This window comes from Sebastes fasciatus, chromosome 16 (genome assembly GCF_043250625.1).
Source record: "Sebastes fasciatus isolate fSebFas1 chromosome 16, fSebFas1.pri, whole genome shotgun sequence".
Classification (NCBI taxonomy): Eukaryota; Metazoa; Chordata; class Actinopteri; order Perciformes; family Sebastidae; genus Sebastes; species Sebastes fasciatus.
Window position 1 is genome coordinate 32,008,173 of NC_133810.1, and position 24,170 is coordinate 32,032,342.

Below are 24,170 nucleotides of genomic sequence, written 5' to 3' on the forward strand. Positions count from 1 at the left end.
AGTCAGTATGTTGTGTTTGACAGTTTCCTTGTTGAGCTGCAGGAGGATTAGTAACTCAAAGAGGGAAGTTGGTACTAAACAGTCTGTAACTTTGATTTGTCGACTCAGACTGCTGAATCTTCATATTAGTTTCAGTGTAACTTGTGAAGTCATTTCTTACAGTGTAGTTGTGTTATGAAGGGACCACTTCACAGGAGGAATGATTACTGCCACCAATAACTCTTTTAATGTACATATGACATGTGGCTGTTGTTTACAGACACACTTGAACAAATGTGGACCTTTCCTGTAAATGACATAAACCTGCTAAGCTCCCAGATACAGTGAGAAGAAGGCCATGTAATAAATGAAGTAATGAAGTCCAACAAGTCTGATTTGATATTGATCCTCTAATTCCAGACTTGACAGAGATCAGCAGCATGTTATTGATGTGTGTTGACATGAACAGCTGTATGAATGTTGTGGTGACATCTGGATGATGTCTGTAGAAGGCTGACATTATGATGATCCACAATAACACAATGACAAAGTCACTCTACTCATTTTAGGGAAAAGATCATTGATTAGGACATAGTGATGTTGAGCTACACATTTAAAACCTGAACACATCCGATTGGATTATAAAGTGATTTTATCTTCATCATTTATTCTTTATTCAGATTGGAGAGCTGCAGTTTGTCAAAGATCAGCTGTGCTTCTCTGGTCTCAGCTCTGAAGTCCAACCCCTCCCATCTGAGAGAGCTGCAGCTGTGTGAAAACGAGCTGCAGGATTCAGGAGTGAAGCTCCTGTGTGGTTTTCTGGGGAGTCCACACTGTAGACTGGAGACTCTGAGGTCAGACACTATTTTTTACTTGTGTACTGAGATTAATATGATGTGAAAGTTGTGGTGACACTAAACTGCAGACATAAGGCTGATATTATACTGATCCACACTGAGTCTCTTAATGCTAAAGTCCATTTTCTTCTTCAGTGGTTTAGTCCATTGACTGTGGCAGAGCAATGTTGAGCTACACATTAAAAACCTTCATAAATCACAACACCTGACTTCCATCATGTTTCTTTTTTCCAAGAAATGATAATAAAAATAGATCAATATGAAGAATAAATAAATAATCTCTCTTTCTGCTATCAGACAATAATAAATATATTCAGTATTTTTTTTTTCTATAAATGTTATGAAGCTATATGATGCTTTTACTGACTGAAGAGTTTAAACTGAAGATGCTTTGATTTTATGACTCCACTATTCCTAAAATATATATATTGTAGATGTCTTATCTTGTATATCTTTTGTTCACGTTTCCCCAAAATCCATCCTGACATCTTTGACATCTTTATAAACTTTGAGATGTTGAGTTGAATCTTGAATCAGTTTCTGTGGTTCTTATTTGTGTTTGGCTGCTCAACATGAGTTTGTATCGATGGATCCACTGGTGGAGCTGTCAGAGTTTAAGAGGTGAAGTCACTACGTCTTTATTGAAGTAGCAGCACGTTGTCATTAATATTAATGAGAGCTCTGTTTCACTGTTTGTATTTGACAGTGTTTAACCTGCATCCTGTTGGCTTCAGGTGTTTGGAGTTTACATTTTCTAAACTTCTATGTTCTAAACCTTCTTCAGCTCTGAACACATTATTAAACATTGAATGATTTCAAGCAGGAACGTTGTCTTCTAAACTTACATCATTTATTCTTTATTCAGATTGTGGAACTGCAGTTTGTCAGAGATCAGCTGTGCTTCTCTGGCCTCAGCTCTGAAGTCCAACCCCTCCCATCTGAGAGAGCTGGAGCTGGGTAAAAACAACCTGAAGGATTCAGGAGTGAAGCTTCTGTGTGGTTTTCTGGGGAGTCCACACTGTAGACTGGAGACTCTGAGGTCAGACACTATTTTTTACTTGTGTACTGAGATTAATATGATGTGAAAGTTGTGGTGACACTAAACTGCAGACATAAGGCTGATATTATACTGATCCACACTGAGTCTCTTAATGCTAAAGTCCATTTTCTTCTTCAGTGGTTTAGTCCATTGACTGTGGCAGAGCAATGTTGAGCTACACATTAAAAACCTTCATAAATCACAACACCTGACTTCCATCATGTTTCTTTTTTCCAAGAAATGATAATAAAAATAGATCAATATGAAGAATAAATAAATAATCTCTCTTTCTGCTATCAGACAATAATAAATATATTCAGTATTTTTTTTTTCTATAAATGTTATGAAGCTATATGATGCTTTTACTGACTGAAGAGTTTAAACTGAAGATGCTTTGATTTTATGACTCCACTATTCCTAAAATATATATATTGTAGATGTCTTATCTTAAATATCTTTTGTTCACGTTTCCCCAAAATCCATCCTGACATCTTTGACATCTTTATAAACTTTGAGATGTTGAGTTGAATCTTGAATCAGTTTCTGTGGTTCTTATTTGTGTTTGGCTGCTCAACATGAGTTTGTATCGATGGATCCACTGGTGGAGCTGTCAGAGTTTAAGAGGTGAAGTCACTACGTCTTTATTGAAGTAGCAGCACGTTGTCATTAATATTAATGAGAGCTCTGTTTCACTGTTTGTATTTGACAGTGTTTAACCTGCATCCTGTTGGCTTCAGGTGTTTGGAGTTTACATTTTCTAAACTTCTACGTTCTAAACCTTCTTCAGCTCTGAACACATTATTAAACATTGAATGATTTCAAGCAGGAACGTTGTCTTCTAAACTTACATCATTTATTCTTTATTCAGATTGTGGAACTGCAGTTTGTCAGAGATCAGCTGTGCTTCTCTGGCCTCAGCTCTGAAGTCCAACCCCTCCCATCTGAGAGAGCTGGAGCTGGGTAAAAACAACCTGAAGGATTCAGGAGTGAAGCTTCTGTGTGGTTTTCTGGGGAGTCCACACTGTAGACTGGAGACTCTGAGGTCAGACACTATTTTTTACTTGTGTACTGAGATTAATATGATGTGAAAGTTGTGGTGACACTAAACTGCAGACATCAGGCTGATATTATACTGATCCACACTGAGTCTCTTAATGCTGAAGTCCCTTTTCTTCTTCAGTGGTTTAGTCCATTGACTGTGGCAGAGCTATGATGAGCTACACATTTAAAACCTTCATCATATCACAACACCTGACTTCATCATGTTAAAATAAATTATTAAAAAAACCATAAATAATCTCTATTTTAGCTATCAGACAATAACAAATATATTCACTATTTGTTTTTTCTATACATTTTATGAAGCTATATGATGCTTATTGTAAGGTTGGCCGAGTGGCTAAGGCGTAAAAACTGAGAAAAATTCCAGTTAAGCAGTCCAGGTGTATTTATTAACAATTAGTGGAAACCAACAATCCAGTGCAAAAATAGGTACAGTGCAGGCCTGGCATCCAGGAAACAGGTTCTTCCAAAATAATGAAAAATATAAGCAAAATGACAAAAATATATATCAAGATACAGCATAGGCTATGCCCCTTTAAATGTTGGGCCCTTGCAGCTCTACAATATGGCTTGCCTCTCATCAGAGGTTTGCTCTCCACTGACCCCCCTCCAGGTATTCCAGCCTCCTCTTTTATGAAGCTGGATCCTACTAAGTAAAACAAATAATAATTAATAATCAATCAAACAACAGCATAATAATATCCAGTCCAAAAAATAGGACATAATTTAGAATTAAATTATAAACCATTTAATATAACATTTTGAGGCAAGTAATTATTCAAACTAATTAAAATTACCGTGCCTATTATCACCCCTCCAAACACCCCTCCAACTCTACTGTACTTGGTACCTTCTCTGGAAACCCCCCTTACATAAGCTATTGGTACGCTCCTGTTCGGTTTCGGCAGTCCAGGTCTAAACCAAGGAGCGCATCTACAGCAGAGAAGAAAGGATGACAAACCATTTACTGAACATCCATTTTACAATAAATGGAAATGTTCCATATTAATACTTATGCCTGTGTGTAATTCATAATACATGTTTACTTTGTATCACTCTGACCCCCATTAAGAAATGGATTACTTTGTCGGCGGGTCTCCCGACATTTAGAAGTACTGATGCTACAGTAACACTTAACCCCGACACCTCCAAGCCGGCTTGATTCAATATATGATGATGGAGGTGGCGTTACATCTTACTTTACAGGGCACGGTCTAACCCGTGATGCTTTTACTGACTGAAGAGTTTAAACTGAAGATGCTTTGATTTTATGACTCCACTATTCCTCAAATATATATATTGTAGATGTCTTATCTTAAATATCTTTTGTTCACATTTCCCCAAAATCCATCCTGACATATTTGACATCTTTATAAGCTTTGAGATGTTGAGTTGAATCTTGAATCAGTTTCTGTGGTTCTTATTTGTGTTTGGCTGCTCAACATGAGTTTGTATCGATGGATCCTCTGGTGGAGCTGTCAGAGTTTAAGAGGTGAAGTCACTACGTCTTTATTGAAGTAGCAGCACGTTGTCATTAATATTAATGAGAGCTCTGTTTCACTGTTTGTATTTGACAGTTTTTAACCTGCATCCTGTTGGCTTCAGGTGTTTGGAGTTTACATTTTCTAAACTTCCACGTTCTAAACCTTCTTCAGCTCTGAACACATTATTAAACATTGAATGATTTCAAGCAGGAACGTTGTCTTCTAAACTTACATCATTTATTCTTTATTCAGATTGTGGAACTGCAGTTTGTCAGAGATCAGCTGTGCTTCTCTGGCCTCAGCTCTGAAGTCCAACCCCTCCCATCTGAGAGAGCTGCAGCTGAGTGGAAACAACCTGGAGGAATCAGATGTGAAGCTTCTGTCTGATCTGGTGAAGAGTCCACACTGTAGACTGGAGACTCTGAGGTCAGTAGAGGGTCGGAGTCGGTCCATGCTGGTTTCAGTAGTATTGTTGTGATGTGTTTCCTCCGTTAAGCTGTGAGAGGAGAACGGTGACACACAGAGAGAGAGAGAACAGTCAGCCAATCAGATCAGCCAGAAGCTTGTTGTGATCATGTGTTAGAGTTGATGTGAAGAAGATGTTGTTGTTGTGTTCATGTCTCCAGGAAATAAAGCTGGATTACAGCTGACAGCATCACATCATGTATAGAGACAGTGGTCCTCATCCATCAAACTGTCGTACCATCAACTCTGATCAGAAAGTGTGTGTTCTCTCATTGAGAGATAGAACATCATAGAACCTTGGTTACATTTAGTAACCATGTGGTCTTTATACAGACCAGAACCTCTGCTGAAGTCCAGTAATCACAGCTGACGTTTTACTGTTCAGTCTGTGTATGAACATGTGGGACCTTTAAAGAGGACCTATCAGGCTGATGTTCAGCTTCATACTTGTATTTTAGGTTTCTACTAGAACATGTTAACATGCTTTAATGTTCAAAAATCACTTTACTTTTCTTCTCCCGGCTGTGCTGCAGCACCTCTTTACACCCTCTGTCTGAAACGCTCTGTTTGATCTCCTTGTCCAAAAAGACTCCATATTTAGTCGGGCTGTCAAAGTTAACGCAATAATAACCCGTTAACGCAAGTTTGTTTTAACGCCACTAATTACTTTAACGCATTAACGCAACTTGTGATTTTTAGGTTGTAGCAGCTCAGTTTTAAAGCTAGAGTGAAGATACTGGTATCATCTGAAACTACAGAACCTGATGAATCCATCAGTACCAACCAGGTCATACTACTACTACTACTACTACTACTACTACTACTACTGCTACTACTACTACTACTACTACTAGTAGAACTACTACCACTACTGCTACTACCACTACTACTACTGCTACTACCACTACTACCACTACTACTACTACTACTACTACTACCACTACTACTACTACTACTACTACTACTACTACTACCACTACTAGTAGAACTACTACCACTACTGCTACTACCACTACTGCTACTACCACTACTACTACTGCTACTACCACTACTACCACTACTACTACTACTACTACTACTACCACTACTACTACTACTACTACTACTACTACTACCACTACTACTGCTACTACTACTACTACTGGTATCATAGTAAACTAGAGAACCTGATGAATCCATCGGTACCAACCATGTCAGACTAGCTGGTCATGTAGAGGTTAAATAACACTCCAAACTGTCATGTCCATGTTCAAAGGGGTCCCTTGACCTCTGACCTCCAGATCAGTGAATGTAAATGGGTTCTATGGGTACCCACGAGTCTCCCCTTTACAGACATGCCCACTTTATGATCATCACATGCAGTTTGGGGCAAGTCATAGTCAAGTCAGCACACTGACACACTGACAGCTGTTGTTGCCTGTTGCGCTGCAGTTTGCCATGTTATGATTGGAGCATATTGTTTTATGCTAAATGCAGTACCTGTGAGGGTTTCTGGATCAATATCTGTCATTGATTTGTGTTGTTAATTGATTTACAATAATACATATATACATACATTTACATAAAGCAGCATATTTGTCCACTCCCATGTTGATAAGTGGATTAAATAATTGACAGATCTCCCTTTAAGGTTCATTTAGAACAGATAAAACATGTGAGATTAATTTGTGATTAATCTTGATTAAATATTATAATGGATTGATAGCCCTAGTAATATCGTGATATGGCATAAGTGTTGTCTCTTCCTGGTTTTAAAGGCTAAATTACAGTAAAGTGATGTAATTTTCTGAACTTACCAGACTGTTCTAGCTGTTCTATTATTGGTCATTTACACAAAGAAATATTGTGATATTTGATTTTGTCCAAGTCACCCAGCCCTAACACATCTAACTCAGACTGCTGAAGCCTCCGATTAGTTTAAGATCAACGTTACAGGTCATTTTACACACAACAAGACTGTGGATTTAGTCCTCATCTCGTATGCGTCCTTCCTGCATTTGGCAGTTTAAACTGTGTTAATTCTAGTCTGGATTATGTGTTTAACTTGTCTAGTATGCGTTTGTAAAGTGTGCCGCTCTGCTGACCGTAGACTGGTCCATGTCTCTGATTGGTCATGTGCTACAAACCCCGCCCCTTCTATGTGAACGCGCTCACAGCCAGACTGAGAAACCCTGGGTTGACTTACCGAGTTGATCAGAACTGTCGTAGGACCGCTTAGCGGGGTCTTGGTTGAGGGGTTAGTTAAACCAGATAAGGAGAAGATACCCTGGGTGTGTTGGACTGGCTTCGTAGTACAGGCCTCTGGTCTGTGAGCTCTGAGCTCAGTGTGTTCACTCCAATACGTTAACATGAGAGCTGAAAGGAAGCTGGCTACGCTGCACAGACTGAAGTCCCTCTGCTCTTTATACTGGATGCTGACTGACAGCTGATGAAGGGAGTCTCTGTAAACACTGATTGATGACTTCTGTTGTCTTCTTCTTCTCTCATCAGATGTGGGTAGTGATCTCTAACCACCATCATCCCTGTGTGTTCCTCTGGACCTGACAGAGTATCATCAGTGTATCTGTCCTTCTGCACAGTCTCTGCAGACACACTGAGACTCCTCCACTCCTTCTGCTCCACACTCCACCACCTCCTCCACCTGGACCTGGGTTTCACTTTGTCTTTATTCATTCATATATTCTGAACCCAAAGTGCCTCTGCAGATTAGTTCTAGGCATACAGAGCATAAGAGTGAAAATAAGGGAATAGTGCTAATAGTGCTAATAGTGCTAATAGTGCTAATAGTGCTAATAGTGCTAATAGTGATAATAGTGATAACAGTGCTAATAGTGCTAATAGTGATAATAGTGCTAATAGTGCTAATAGTGATAATAGTGCTAATAGTGATAATAGTGATAATAGTGATAATAGTGCTAATAGTGCTAATAGTGATAATAGTGCTAATAGTGCTAATAGTGATAATAGTGCTAATAGTGCTAATAGTGATAATAGTGCTAATAGTGATAATAGTGCTAATAGTGCTAATAGTGATAATAGTGATAATAGTGATAATAGTGATAACAGTGCTAATAGTGCTAATAGTGATAATAGTGCTAATAGTGCTAATAGTGATAATAGTGCTAATAGTGCTAATAGTGCTAATAGTGCTAATAGTGATAACAGTGATAATAGTGATAATAGTGATAATAGTGATAATAGTGCTTTAGGGGTTCTCTGTAAGGTTCAGGTCCTCAACTAACATTGAAAGCTTCATAGCATCTTTTTCTTCATATGTTTCAGAGATGAAAAGTAAAGACACAGCTCCTGATGGAAAACATAGAAATGTGGTCTTGATTTCAGGAATCTATTTTTATGTATAAAAAGAATGATCATGGATTATTGATTGCCAGGTCATTCATGTACGGGATCTTTCACAATTGTACCAAATATAACATTTTCCTTTGTTAGAATAGAAAAAAAATACAAATTTAGTGGACAACCAAAAATGCAAATCATCCCAGAGAGCATTAGCAAAAATACATTCATAAAATAAATGTTCTGTAGTTTCAATGTGTTCATCACAGAACCAGCAGTTATTGTGATCAAAACCAAAACGGTTTCTTAAGAACTCAGCAGAGGGGGATATTATATATATTTCACTGAGAACCTTAAAGTGAATCTCCTTCACTTTTGGTGCAATAGGACATTTAAAGAATTTCGATCTTAGACTCTCAGCATCTTTTTTAGAGAAAAGTTTTAGAATTGAATTTCTGTTTGAAGAGAACGGATATAAGTCTTTAGTAAAGGTGACGTTAGGTAGTTTTAAGTTAATGAGGTTGTGACCATTCACCAAAAGTGAAGGGAGATTGGGGGTTTACATTATCTTGAGATAAATGATATGCCATCACAATTACAGCTTGAGGGATTGCTTTGACAACATTGTTATACTGACCTCTGTCAACGAGGCTGAGTTTAGAACAAAAGTCCTCAAATGGTAGAATGTTTCCTGTATTGTCCAATAAATGCATCACAGATCATTTTCCTTTTTCTAACCAATTTTGTAAAAATATGGATTTATTTTTAAGTAATACATTCCGGCAATTCCGTATCGGGGTTTTATGGGGACTATAATTATGCTTGTATATCATTTTCCAATAAAGTAAAACCTGTTGATGAAACAAGGATCATTTGACGGGGAGTTTTGTGAAGTCGTAGTCGCATCTAAGAAGGAAGCCGATGCCTCCTAGATTAGTAGAAATGTCACTGGGCATATGAAACCAAAAGCTTTTTTCATGTTTTAGAAATGATCTTAATAGTCTCATAAATGTATTCAATATCAATAGCCTTAAGTCCACCTTCCTCATATTCTTTAACCATAGTGCCTTTCTTAATATAGTGTGTTTTCCTTTTCCAGATATAACTGAAATTAGCTTGGTTTATGGCTTTTATTGCATTTTTGGGAAGTGATAAGGAGTAAGCTGGGTAGATGAATCGGGAAATGCACTCCATTTCTGTAAGAAGAATTCGGCCTATGATAGAGATGTCTCTTTGAGACCAGGAATTTAGATGAGATTTACATAATTTAAATATTACTTATATTACAGCAAGAACATAATCAGATGTTTTGTTAGAAGGTGGCTGCAGTAGAAGAAGAAAGTTTAAGTTAAATGTCTGTGAAGTCAGACTAAATCGATTCATAATGCTGTCAGCGAAGCATTCAGACTGAAATAAAACGACAATCACGTCTTTTATCAGTTTTATTACAGTCAAATATTGATCCTCAGATACTGAGGTGAAAGTCTTAAAGTCACAGTCTGATCATCTGCTGTTCACTTCATACTCTAATACACAGTCAGAGTACTAATACTACAGTACAGAAATACTACAAGTCCTGCTTTCCAGTAAAAGTACAGAAGTATTAGCATCAAAATCAACCTAAAGTATGAAAAGTTCTGGCCCTCATTATGCAGATGACAGAGTGATGTTCTTTATAGACCTTTCAACCAGAGTTACAGACGGCTCTACTGTAAAAACAAAGAATAAAAGTCAATAATAATCCAGAAACAAAAAGATATATAAAATAAGATAAAATCATTTAAACAATTCTAGCAAATACCCTCAGTTAAGAAATAAGAAAAGATAAGAAACTACTTTATTTACCCCGATACAATGATCGTTTTTAGCTTGTGGGAATAATTATAAACAATAATAATAACAATAATAATAAAAAATAACAAGTAGTATTATACTACTACTACTACTATTAATAATAATAATAATAATAATAATAATAATAATAATAATAAACAATAAAATATAATAAATTAATTAAATTTAAAAGTGGTAAAGTTCTAGACTTTAGGGACTCCACACAACACAAAGTGTGAAAGTGCAAATTAAATAAAATAAGTACAAAAAATATAATCAATAAAATAATGATAATAATAATAATAATAAATTAATAAAATCAGATAAATATAAATATAAATAATAAAATATAAATAATAAAATATAAACAATAAAATAAAGATAAGAAATGATGAGATCTACTGTTAACCCTAACCCTAAACAGCTGTAGTTAGACACAATCATTATAATTAAAATCATAATCACACTGCCCTCCTGTGGACTAAGAGCATAACTACATCAACCCTCGACTTGCGGGCTCTAGACGCGACCCTGGTCTTGCAGGGCTGTGAAGGACTCGACCCTCGACAGCACTGGGTTCTTGATGGACACAACCCTGGTCTTGCGGGGCTCTGGACGGATACAACCCTTGAACACATGGTGCTATTATATGTACGGGAAACGTGAATGTGTATAGGGAATATGAATGCAACCGTATGTATGTCTAAGTGCTATGTGGATCAGCTACCTCTGGTGTACGAATACAGTGAGACATACTGGTTGGGGATGTGCAGATGTGTATGGGGGACAAGAAGGTAACATGGTTTGTCTAAGGGCTACGTGGATCAGTTATCTGGTGTGTGAACATAGTGAGACATACCTTGTTGAGATTGTGCAGTTATGTAAGGGGTACATGGAAATTGTCCACTGTTGAAATAGTTTTGTTGTTATGCTGGCAGGTTGATATGAGTGTGTCCACATGGGTTTATCGCACTTACCCTGTGCCTGGGGACGTTTCTCTTTGGAGGAGGGGAGGTATGTAACACCTGTTTGTGAAACACCTCAGGTTGGACTTCCTTCCTGTTAGCAAATACAAGGGAGTGCTGAGCTTTTATTGTGAAGGGAAAGAGGAAGTGTAATGTGTATAATGTGATGCTACTGGGACTAGAAGGGGAGTCTGAAGATGGGAACGAGTAAAGACGCCAGCAAGTTCAAGCCTCCGTCTCATCGTGTCCTTATTTCACATAATCAATAAGTATAACCGCACATTAAAGACCGCTCGGTTACACTTCATTATAAGTTTCAATCAAACATTAAGATAGAAGTGGAAAACACTGTTCACAAAACATAACAGACATGACCACTGACTATTTGGCAGACGTTTTTATTTAAATGGATTTTTGTTGTTAGTTTTTTCTTCTTCCTGTTCCTGTACAGTATATGGTCCTACCCCTTCTCCATAACTCCAACAATTAACTCATATTTATCATATATTCCTGTTTATTTCTATTCCAACCTTGGTAATGAAGTGATATTCTTCCACGTTAGGTCAGATGATCTTTATGATCTGTTGATAGAGTGTTCCAGCAGCAGTATCTCTCTTTCACACACCGCAGGTGAAAGAGTCTGTCACTGAAACACCTGTTTAATACCGCACGGGGAGAAGATGCGCCTTTTGTAGTCCATCTTCACAACATTGTAGTTTCACCACAGCAGACTGACGTCACTAACATCCACCGCCGTCGCATCATAATGACGGAGTTTACAGTGAAAGAGCAGTCTGATTCTCCTAACACCTCTGTGGTCTTTTCCTAACTCCTTCTGAAGTCTCCTTCTCATCTTTCCTTGACCTCATGACGTTTTCCACTGAGGTCAAGGAGAAGTGGTTAGGAGAAGTGGTTAGGAGAAGTGGTTAGGAGAAGTGGTTAGGACGTCATTATGTGACTATTCGAACGCAGCCCCGAACACACAGGGTCTTTCCCATTTGTGCTTTTATCCGGCTTGACTCCTCTCCTAGTGGATGTTTATTACCGACCGACACGCCCCCTTATTGGATATCAGTTATTGATTGGACGCTGCGCCAATCGGTTTGATCTGATACATCAACATCACTGAGTTTCATACCGGAGTGAAGACAGATCACAGATTAAAAGATTTATATTTTAGTTGTCTTCTGATTCACCATCTAGTTATAATCTGTGTTAACTGTAGGAGTGAACAGCAGACGGAGCATGTTGATGGTGAAGTGATCCAGCAGCAGGAGGACCTGCAGGAGCTCTGCTTCACACACCGTCACTGAAGGAGTCTGACTCTGAGAGGGGTTTATAACACCTGACAACAGACCTCAAACAACTTTCTGCATTTATTAGAAAGAGTTTTCTTTTGATCTTCTGATATTTCCCCTCATTAACTTTTATTAAGGATCCAGTTAAAATCAGACAGAGAAGGAGAGTTTGTCTTTTATACCTTTTACATCATTTATCCTCATTTCCATTCAGTCACATGAGGCTGATCATTCCTGAGCGTCGGGTTTGATATGAGTTACATCATTTCACTTTTCCCTGAAACATTCAGCCTAATACATAACTTCTACTGTCAGAACATCAATAACTACAGACGCTAATGATGAATACATAATATAAAGGTGTTGTTCCAGTAGAGATGGTTCCTGGTCCTCTAAGCAGGACTCAGTCCACAGTAGAGATGGTTCCTGGTCCTCTAAGCAGGACTCAGTCCACAGTAGAGATGGTTCCTGGTCCTCTAAGCAGGACTCAGTCCACAGTAGAGATGGTTCCTGGTCCTCTAAGCAGGACTCAGTCCACAGTAGAGATGGTTCCTGGTCCTCTAAGCAGGACTCAGTCCACAGTAGACATACAGACTGCAGCTGTTATTCATGTGCACAGTTTGTTAAACAGGTAACAGACTACAGAGAGAAACACTGCTGCTCTGCCACTGAGAACAACTGAGTGTCTTTATTAGTATTATTAGATCAGGTCAGACATAAACAGCTGTTAAAGTCGACTGACAGCTGATCCAGATGTGATCAGCTGCTGCTGTCATCAGAAACTGACATCGCTTCACGTGACGCTTCAGAGGAAACGACGTTCCATTGCTCTTCAATCGGCTTTCCTCGTTTCCTCTGTCCTCGCATGGTTTCCTTGCGTCTCTCCATGCTTCCCTGGTGGGAGGGACTAAGACGCGAGGAGAGGAGTCGAGGAGAGGCACAAATGGGAAAGACCCATGAAAGTGAAAGTAAAGTAACTGCGCAGTTCAGTTAGTCCAGAATCCATTTTGAGAAAACGAGGCAGAGAGGAGACGACTGAAGACTGAAGACTGAAGCAGGGTGAGTGTTAATCCAACATTTTATTATGTTACTGTTAAAGTCTCTGAGTCAGTTTCCTCCCTGTGGACTGTAGAGGAGAGAAATGTTAGAATGAACTCAACAGTTTGATTCATCTGTGAACACAAAGTCATGACTGGCTGAATAATCCTCATTAAAGCTGCTGTAAGCCAAGAAAACAAGCAGAGAGGTAAAGAGAAGTGACCAGGTGGAGCGCTGGCTGCTTTATTATACTGTATACTGTATACTGTGTGTGTGTGTGGGTGTGTGGGTGTGTGGGTGTTTGGAGTGTGAGTGTGAGTGTGTGTGCGTGTGGGTGTGGGTGTTTGGAGTGCACGAAGCCACCAGCAACTCTATACAGCTGCTAACGTAGCACAGACACACACAGGGTGCCGTTACGCCGGGCAGAAACTGGGGAACGATAGTCTGGATGGGCGGGGGAAGAAGGTGGAAAAGAGGAGGAAAAGAGAGAAAGAGAGAAGAAAACACAATTCTGTAGCTCTTATTTTCACCCACATGGTGTTTTGAAGTCTTTATACACCATAGTATTTTTGTTAAAGAATAAAAACATTATTTTTTGTGCTTTTCGGGGGGAACAATACATGTCCACTTGAGAGGCAGTTCGAATCTCGTCTCTGGCAGGGTCGAAGTTTATAATATGCAGTAAAAAATAGTTTGTGTTGCTCGTGTAAACTTGAATTGACTCAAGATATAATTTGAATGCAAGACTTGTGCACTGCAACTAATACATTAATATTGAAAATCGTTCAGGTTTCCTTATACAGTCATATAACTGGTAGATTACTACACATAACAAATATACAAAACATTATCATCATCCATGATGATGTTTTGCATTATTATTATTGCATACATCCTCCTTATGACTGATTAATGAACTGTTAGGCAAGATAGGTCAAAATGTTAGTAGAATAAAGCATAATGTACTGGAGAATAGTTGAGCAATATTGGGATGGACTTGCTGTGTGTAATTAATTAAAAGAATAACCATAGGAATACACATGAATTGAGACAGTAATGATATTAAAGCTTTAACTTTATTGTCTTTGGGCCTGGAACACGTGAAACAACAAGAACAAATCATTTGAAGAAGATAATACTATTCTTAATGTTTGTCATTGGGTCTGATTCCCTGCAACATCAGACAGAATGATTTACAGCACACAGATTCACCAGAAACTCCTTCAGCTCAGACTCCAGCGGGGCCTCCGGCAGTGACCAGCCCACTGTAGATTGCTGGGCCCTCTGTCAACGTCCAGCAGGTTTTGCTACAGGGCCACAATTGTGCTTCCCTTATAAAGAAACATGAAAAGAACAACAGAGACTGAATATTAATTCACACAACAGGCTTATGTGAGTAATTAATGAAATGAAAACAACAACATTGTCTTATTCTTTTTGGACTAAGCATGGTATTCCAAATTACAGATATTACTAACCTGCTGGTTACTGAGAGTCATGGAGGTCTGTGTCCTCAGTTCTACCAGGTGCTCTGCAAGGCTGTCAACCCGATCCATACCTGGCACACCATGCCCGTCCCCTAAACATACAATTTATCATCAGTAAGCAAATAAACAGGATAAACTGCTGTGAAATTACACTACATGTAACATATAATGTCTTAATGTCCGTATGCTGTCTGTTGTATGTTAAATAGATTCGACCCAACTGTTACTATTGCTTTATTGTGAGGTTTATGTAAACATTACTTACCAACTGTATTTCTGCCACCTGAGACCTCACCAGGTGAGGATTCAGACTGAACTGCAGGCTGAGCTTCTGGGGCAGAGGATACAGGATGACTGACAGCCTGGAGAAGTCTAAACAGACATTGAAATAAAACTTATATGTAGAAACAATTTCACACATATGATAATTATGTTTCTTTTACCTTGAAAAACCTTACAAACTACAGTCATGTTTATATAACTTTAGTATGAACATTTAACATAACGTTTATGATCATATAATCATTAATATAACACCACAGTTATCTTACCTGTCTGAGCTAAAAGAAGTGACTGGTAGTTTAACAACGCTGAGGAGCTCATACAGTAGGAGTAACGTTACCTCTATGTAACTGTAACTGTAACTGTAACGTAGCCTCAGCATAATAATCAGAGCTCTGAACAGATGATAAAGTGATTGGTAACTTATTCACCAAGTCTAGCTAACATAATTAAAGCCAGGCTAGCTTAGACAGAGTAACATTACAAACCTATTCATTGATTTCACAGCGAATCAATCAGCCCACATTAAAAAACGCCAGAAAGCTAAAACACGTTTAATCCGTATTGTCTAAGAGAACCCAATATCAATGTTACGTAATGTTAATAATGACATTTACCTGTCTTTAGCTGAATATAATGTTAATAATGACATTTACCTGTCTGTAGCTGAATATAATGTTAATAATGACATTTACCTGTCTTTAACTGAATATAATGTTAATAATGACATTTACATGTCTTTAACTGACTATAATGTTAATAATGACATTTACCTGTCTTTACCTGAATAGTTTAAAAGTCCCTCCTCCGCATCGCGTCCGCTGGGACGGCTGTGATTGGCTATTCAAAAATGGATGACGTGGCGGAGATCAGCCACACGATTCGTTACCTGAAAATGGAATCCAGAGCTCCGATTGGCTGTATCCGCGGTGAAAATGGATGACGTCGGCAGTGAAAATGGAAAGCCGCCACATGATTTGTCGAGAGAAAATGGAAATCCTGGAAGCTGATTGGTCGGCAGACCCACTCTATCCCTCTCCCGCTGCCGCAGACACACAGCCGACAACCTCGCAGCTGGCAGGGGACCTTTGCATTTGAAAAGTGAATAAACTAAACTAAATGGTGCGGTGGAGACTTTTACTGGGAAAGTGTCTGCATGTGTCCTCGACAACACACGCAACACCGTGGCAGTTGTTTTGAACATACACTGCAGCTGGCGCACCGCTGCATGCGACGCACTAGTCTTGTCGGTTAACAATCGGTTAACGAGGGTCGGTTATCGGTCCCTAGCCGGCTTCTAGGACTACATGTGGATATCATTTAAAATGTTTCATCTGTCGTGTCTTCCGAGGTGTTTGCAAAGTACCACAATCCTCTTAGGTGACTTTAGGAGAGAATGATGAAGAGTCCTAGTTCATTATTTCAACACCACCTTCACATAAAAGTCAAAACTCTGAGAGAGGAAATGGAGCCGTCTCTACTTCCCCTGAAGAACGAGTGCTTACTGAGTGACTTTGAGCTGCTGGTAGAAACAGAGAAACTCTGGGATGTTGTTGGCACCGTTTACCTCAACGTGTTCTCATAATTGGTGATATTGATCTGGTACCCTCTGCAACTAATAAAAAGGATCAGCCCTGATGAGGACTGTGTTTACCATTCTGTATGTGTGACAGATTTCCCTTCATCCTCGGAGAGTCGCACACTTTGTGAAGCTCTTTTGTGTTGGTAAAAGTGGAGCACACTGCTGGGTTAGCATGAGACGCATGAAAAATTCCTTCCTTAGTGCGACATGTCCGACTGCCACCCCTATTTTATGTTAATTGCACAGTGTGTTCATGACTTGTGTTAAGTGACCTACAGTAAACCATCGCTTCACTGACGGCTTTGTCCACCGCAGATACTGCAGCCTATATATGCATGGCAACATACTCCTATTATAAACCCATATTTAAGCTTTCTCCTTCACGCTCCTGTTCTCTCATTCTCGCCTGTGACTCTTCCTTTCCTCTTTATCCTCTCAGGCTGACTTCAGATCAGAAGATGATTGAGGAAGAGGAGGACAGAGCAGAGTCTCTAGTCTCTGGCTGTCTGACTATGAAGAGTGACTGGTCCATGATGACTCCTCCAAAGTTCAGTAATGAACCTGGACCCTCAGAGTCAAAGTAAGAGAGCTGCTACTAACTCATTTATAGGACTCATTTGTAGTTTCCTCTGACAATACCATGTTTTCTGTTGATTTTGTGTTTGTATATTCAAATTTCTACACAAATGTATTTGCCAACTACAATTTAACAGACTTCGTCAAATAAGCTCTTCCTCTTAGTGTCTGTGACAGCTGTCAGTCAGCTAGAGAAGATGTAATCTAATCTAAGAAAACGGCTACAAACCTTTAAACCTCCTTATTGTTGACAGCAGCAGTAGTTTGTGTGTTTAGAGAGACCTTAATGACCTAAAAGAGAATTCATCAAGGATTCATGTGATGTGAATAAAATCATGTTGGTGTTTGCAGAGTTCAGTCCAGACGGAGAGCAGAGTCTCCAGTACCCAGCTGTCTGTCTGTGAAGAGTGACTGGTCCATGTCCAGACCTCCAACGTTCAGTAATGAACCTGGACCCTCAGAGTCAAAGTAAGAGACTGTTTCTACTGTAAGCTGACCTGATGGATGATGATGCATTGAGGATGAAGACTAAATGTTCTGATAACAGATTTATATTCTGATGCTGAACTATTAGTGCAGATCTTACCAGGATCTTCACTCTAGCTTTAAAACTGAGCCGCTACAACCTCTGAAAGACAGAATAGCGTCCGTCGGATGGTTAAGAGGTTAATAAGACAGCCAGATGGTAAATTCAGCTCATTAGTGTTGTTGAAAGCAGGAGAGTTGAAATAAAGGAACACTGTCATCACAGACTGAATGCTGAGTTCAAACAGAAAAGTAGCAACACTTTAACTGTTCCCTGAGACCATCTGAGCTTTGAGACAGTGTCGTCCAATCAACAAAGCATTTTAGTTATAAAGACATGTCTTCACAGGAAGAGGAAGAGGAGTGATGTCTCTGTGGAGGAGCAGCTGTCCTGCTGTGCTTTGTGTCAGGACGTCCTGAAGGATCCAGTCTCTACCAGCTGTGGACACTGGTTCTGCAGACAGTGCATCACCTCATACTGGGACCAGTCTGCTTCATCAGGAGACTCCTCCTGTCCCCAGTGTGGACAAAGATCCAGAACCAGAGCTGGACTGCAGCCAGCCGGTCAGACCAGCACTGTACCAAGTAAGACTCTACATCTGTCTGCTGACGTCTCCATGTCTGAAAACACTACTTGTTCTTTTAATACATAAAGAGTCATAAAAGTCTCACCAGGTCCTGCGAGGACACTAGGGGACGCGCTGCTCCACTCAACTGGCCGTTCAAGCCATAGACATATATACATACGCCAACGTTGACGTACGGTCCAGAGCTCAATGCGGCGTCTATGTATTTATGTCTATGGGTCAAGCGGTGACGTGGAATGCACCTGATTGGTTCCTGGTTTTCTGCTCGCCGTTTCAAACAGGAAACAACATGGCGGCCTGCTCATAAACTTTCTGTTATTCCGTCTAAACAATCCACCAAAATCTACTTCTGAAAACATTTGAAGCCAGATCTAGGCGATGCCTCTGCTGAATCTGGTTTTATCTCAGAACTAGATCTCCTAGTTTGACAGCTTGACAGTTTTGTGAGCCGACGCGTCGCGCTGGATGGGCTCATGTGATTAAAGGACTGTTCCCATCTTTTCATTTTGAAAGAGCAACGGCCAATGAGGAAACTCCGACACTCGGCCGACCAATCGTGTAACTTCATCCCTCATTCAGTGACAGACTTCTGCGGTTGTAGGGCTGCTGGCCCTCTGCGGTCCAGCCTTGAAGACAGAGACAACAAGAGAGACAGCACGAGCGAGAGGACGATCAGTAGAAGAGAGACAGAGAGACGTAGCGTGACGCTGTTGTGAATGAGAGAAAGAAATGTTATTTTCTGATTGTTTCACGGCGTTAACGTTCTAAAGCAGAAATAAATAACCCTCAAATACTCAACATGATTTACTGTGAAGACGGACGCTTTTAGTTTCACTTTCCTCCTCTGCATTCATTACATCCAACGTGCAGCAGTAAATGTCGTCACAGTGAGATAAAACCTAACGTTTATTCTTTTCCAGCGTGTTTTTTAGATGAAACGGGCGACACACTGAACGGCAGACTGCAGAGTGTGTTTACCGCTGCGACCACCAACAGCCCTCGTCACATGTCATGTTGCTTTTTCATACATCAGATCTTCACAGGTCTTTAGACCGTAGTGGAAACACAGACAACAGTGGACTGAAGGAACCTTTCAGGTCCTTAAAAGTAGTAGGACTAAAAAGTCCCAGGAACTTTTGGTGGAAACCCGGCTTTTGTTAATAAAAACAGGTCCACACAACGAGATATGAACATATTCTGCATTATTTGATGAGTGGATGAGTTTTAAATATAACAGGGAGGAAGGAACAGCCACAGTGAGCTGTTTAGATGAAGAGCTGCAGACGGACAGCTGAGGCTCCGCCTCCTCTGCTGTCAATCAAACATGTACACCGACTGATGCTTCCACTAAAACTGGACTGTTTAACCTTTACTTCTTTTTTATTTACTTTATATTGATGTAGGGGTTCTACTTTGGTAGGTTTTGGTTATTAGCAAAATAATTAATAAATAATAATATAATTATTAATATTAATAAAGATTATCAATAAACATCAATAATAAACGGGGCACCACCCTGGAATCAGGGACCAATGACCAAAACGTTAATATAGTCTCATTATATATGCTAAACTATCAATTTGGAACGTTGATTAATAATTAAATTAATAACTATAACCAAAATAGATAGTAAAGGTTGAAGGATATCGGAGTTCTTGACATAGCAGAGGTTGGCAGTGTTCACTCTTGTGCAACATTAAAGAGACCAGCATGTATATTCAACAAACATTTATTTACAAGATAATAAAGGTTCAAAACACAATATTAACCTAACTAAATAACTAAACTAAACAAACCAAACACAGTGTGTAAGCATGTGTGTGTGTGTGTGTGTGTGTGTGTGTGAGAGAGAGGGGGGGGGGGGGAACAAGATGGGTTCTTGTCTCAAAATGTCTGTATGGCCTACAAACAAAATGGCGGGCACTGTAAAACTACAAAGATGGCTGAATCAAAGATGGCGGAATCAAAGATGGCGGAATCAAAGATGGCCGTCAGCATGTCATCACATGACCTCTTTGTTCTTCCTCAAGAAGGACAGAGAGGGGGTGATGTGGGGTTAAGATTATCTGAAGCTGTATGTTTATGTTTAACTAATTCACAGTTTCTGTATGTGATCTTAATGTGTGTTAGATGTGCAGTGGGTTAGAAAAGATGGTTAGTTTGCATGCAAGGCCTTGTCTATGTGAAGCATAAACTAAACACATCAGATGTGGCGAAGCCAGTTACCCAGATATCAAATACAGATAAATCAACACAGTCAAACTCAATGAATAACATTAAACCAAATCAATACAAGTACTTTCTAGAAATCAAAGTTGGACAGTCTTGCTCAGCCCTGTGCGATTGCTAATGCTAAGGCCCAGTACGTTACCAATCCATGGAAGAAAAGGGGTTTGTGATTCCATGTGTTGAAGTTGTGGTTCCAAGTCAAAGAGTCGTCTTTGCTGTTAGCTTGGTGCTAACTTCTTTGCTTGATAGCTTGAAGTTAGCTGGTGAAAAGGGCAGAGCACTCTCGTCGTCTGCCGTTTGGTTCCTTGGTTGCAATGGCTGTTTCCTAACAGGCCATTGATCAGAACCAGAACTGTTTTGCAAGTTCTGGACTTGAGAGCCGTTCAACTCAACCAGGTCAGCCTGGGTTGAGGAGATGAAGAGCAGAGAGAGCGCAGCAGCTCACCTCTGGCACATCAGGAGAGATGAGCAGATGAGAAGAAAGAGGAGGAACAAAGAACATTCCTCTGGTTTTGTTCTGTGTGATTTTCACACCTCTGGGTGAAATGTTACTGTAGCCAATGAGGACTGAGCTGAGTCCTGTGGTCAAGGAGAGCATACCTCCAGGATTCTGGGAGACAGTTCACTGTGTCTGCCACCCGAAATGGCAGGTCCCTACATCCCCCCTGTTGTGGTCTTAAGATGTGTGTCATCCTTGAAGAGCAAATCAGAAGGTTGAACAGTTCACAGATCCTTGGAAACAACCTGGAGGTTGTACAGTCCAATTCCTGGGGACAACTGAAAAGTTGTTAAATCCATGATTGAAAAAGTTCATTCAACAGTTCATTCCATTTTGTAACGTCTGGGCAGTTCATTAACCAATTGGGCATTGGTTAAGACTATCTATCCTGGCTAAGCAAGAACAGTCCCTAAGTTACAAATAAAACCAGATAAACAAAAACAATAGCATTGTATAAAATACCTAACTATGTTTCTCTGTTATTTATAAGGTTAGTGAAGAACAGGAATGTTAGAGGTGTTAAGTTGTTAAGGTGAGAGGCGGAGTGTCACCTAAAACAATGCGGACAGGTGTATGACTGGTTCTGTACAGTCATAATGTGGTGTCCTAAGCTAGTGTGTGTACTAGTGATCTCTAAACAAGATACTACTAAGGAGTTGGTCCAAGTGTACTTGTAAAGTTGGACAGTGGTGTCTGAGTTGAGTTTTTGCTGTTGCTAACAAACTCTAGTTTTCCCTAGTAACTGCAAAAGAGGAAAGGAAAATTAAGGCACCGTGATCTAGCGTCAGTCTCACTGTTAGCTAGGTGTAGCTAATACCGTGGGAAGGTAGCTCTGGATCTCTCGTGCTTACCTCGTGGCTCAGGGCTGTAACGCTCCAGGTAGCCAGAGGCAGAGAGGCACTCAGAGTAGCTATCACTGTATGCTAGATTATGTCCATGTTCTGAACCTTGTTCAGAGTCTGAAATGTGGTCAGAGATGCTGTGGTCATCGTCAGACCGGTCACGCCAATTCTGGGACAGAATTTCAGCGTATGGCTTTCTAACACTTCTGTTGTGTGAATGCCTATCTCTATGCAAATGGGGGACATGGCGGTTACGCTCAGTGTCCCTATGCAACCTCTTGTGACCCCCCTTCGACCTGTTGTGAAGGTGGTCTTTTGAGGTGGCAGATCTGCTTGACACGTCAGTGTTTGAGCTGGTGGGCTCAGTTAATTTACCCCCCCTTTTGGAAATGACCAGAGTTTCCCAAGCTATCTGTGTCATCTTCCTTATATCACACAGTGAGGGGTTACCCTCATGCGTCCTTAGTACCACGTGAGTGCGTACGCAGGGATGCAGATTCTGCAGAAACAAGGACTTGAAGAAGGAGTTTTCTTCTAAGCCTGGCGCATTCTTACCTTGGAAGTATGCATGCCTTAAACGTTTATAGTAATCTCTAGGATTCTCACTACGTGAATGTTTAATCTGAAGGGCTGCAAACATCGCTGAGGTCTCGTCAGCTGTGGAAGAGAATTCTTCTATCAGTGCATGACGAAGCTCACAATAGTCATTTCTGACACTGGGAGGTTGTGACTGTATAAACTTGTGCACAGCTTTTGAGCTGGTTTTCCACACAAGTTTAACTTTCTCCCTTTGGGTGGCGTGTGTTAAGTCAATTAGATTGTGATCTAATTCCTTAAAATAGTCATCAATGTGTTGATCACAGTTGCCTGGATCAAAACATTCAATGTCCTTAGCTATGAATTCCAGCACTTCATGGCGGGGAGTCCTTTCTGCTGAAGGCAAGACTAAATTAGCATTACAATGCACTGGTGCATCACATGCTAATGTCCTCTCTGGCTGAGGAGCAGAGGCTGGACCGCTGTCATCACCCTTGTGACAGAGTGGAAAGGAGGCTGAGCAGGCTGAACTTTTGGAGGGAGGAGCACAGAGGAAGGTGTCATTTCTCTGTGGCTGAGAAGAACATGAGGCAGGATATCTTCTTGAAGATAAACTACATGTGTCTTCACTGTCAGTTTCAGAACAATAAGTAGTCAGGTAGCTGTTCACTCTTTCTCTCAGTGGAGGTTGAGGATCTGACTTCATTCCCAAAGATTTTAAGTCGGTTGGAAATCTTTCACTTCTGAGTGGAGAAGGAGTTAACCTCTCATCGAGTGAGGAGAGCGAATCTGAGTAACCAGAATCACAGTGACTGACAGACTGTGGTGGGGAAAGACATTCTAGTCTAAGCCCTAACAATTTCTCTTTGTATTGAAAAAGAGCTAACTCTGCTGAATGCAGGTCTTCTAAGTAACGCATGGCTTTCTTATCAGCTGTCTGAACTTCATGGAGGAGATCAGCACTTTGCGTTCTTAGGCTATCTACCTCTGTTTCCAGGGCTGCTTTACTCTGAATGGCAAGACTGGTCTGCCTGTGGAAAATCAGAAGCAAGCATTTTAACAATGAGTCTTTGGATGCGGTCTGCGCATCAAACCTGTCTGTGAGGAGCGATTCCATTTCTTTCCTGCACTCACTGAAACTCAACCTGCTGATGAGTTCAGGGCAGCCAGGGTTTAGGCTCTGTGCTAGGGAAGAAATAAAAAGCTCAATACAGGGGTTCTCCATTGTTAAACCTGGAATTAGAGGGTGAAACTAAACAGGATGTCTAGTACAAAACAAACAATGTTGTTGGCTATGGTGTTGCGTTGGCAGACACCTTGTGGTGTAGTTTGGGAGGTACACTAGCAAAACAACAAATACACTGGCCTACACTATGGGGGGTAGCTCCCTGTGGAGTAGCTCCTGTGGAGGAGGGGACCAACTAGTGACTCTAGTGGGCATCAAACAAAAGGCCAGTAAAGTAAACAAGGTTTACAAAATAAGTTTGCTTACACACAACATGCACTAACTGAAATGCACGGCAGTAACAGTTGTGATGATGTTTCTTAAAGGTGACTCAAGCTGGACACGTGGAAGTAACAGCTAGGTTGCAAACTTATATCACAGGGCTGGTAGCACACTGTGGCTCTTATCTTAACTCAGGCTGTGGAATGCTTGGCAGTTACACAGCAGGGTACAAGCTCTCTATGTTACACACGCTGTGTCAT

The 24,170-nt window shown here is 40.2% G+C and overlaps 1 protein-coding gene across 2 annotated transcripts in view; it reads left to right on the forward strand.

Moving 5' to 3' along the window:
• Positions 1-24,170, forward strand: part of LOC141752673 (protein NLRC3-like) — a 782,294-nt gene that overhangs the window by 370,581 nt on the left and 387,543 nt on the right. The window contains exons 1-3 of one of the 2 annotated variants that reach the window (XM_074610795.1): positions 12,325-13,338; positions 17,119-17,248; positions 18,125-18,354. The exons of the other annotated variant lie outside the window; for it this stretch is intronic. Coding sequence (XP_074466896.1) covers positions 17,127-17,248; positions 18,125-18,354 — 352 coding nt within the window. The 5' untranslated portion in view covers positions 12,325-13,338; positions 17,119-17,126. Of the gene's footprint in view, positions 1-12,324; positions 13,339-17,118; positions 17,249-18,124; positions 18,355-24,170 lie in introns of those variants that run through there. 2 annotated transcript variants of the gene reach the window in all.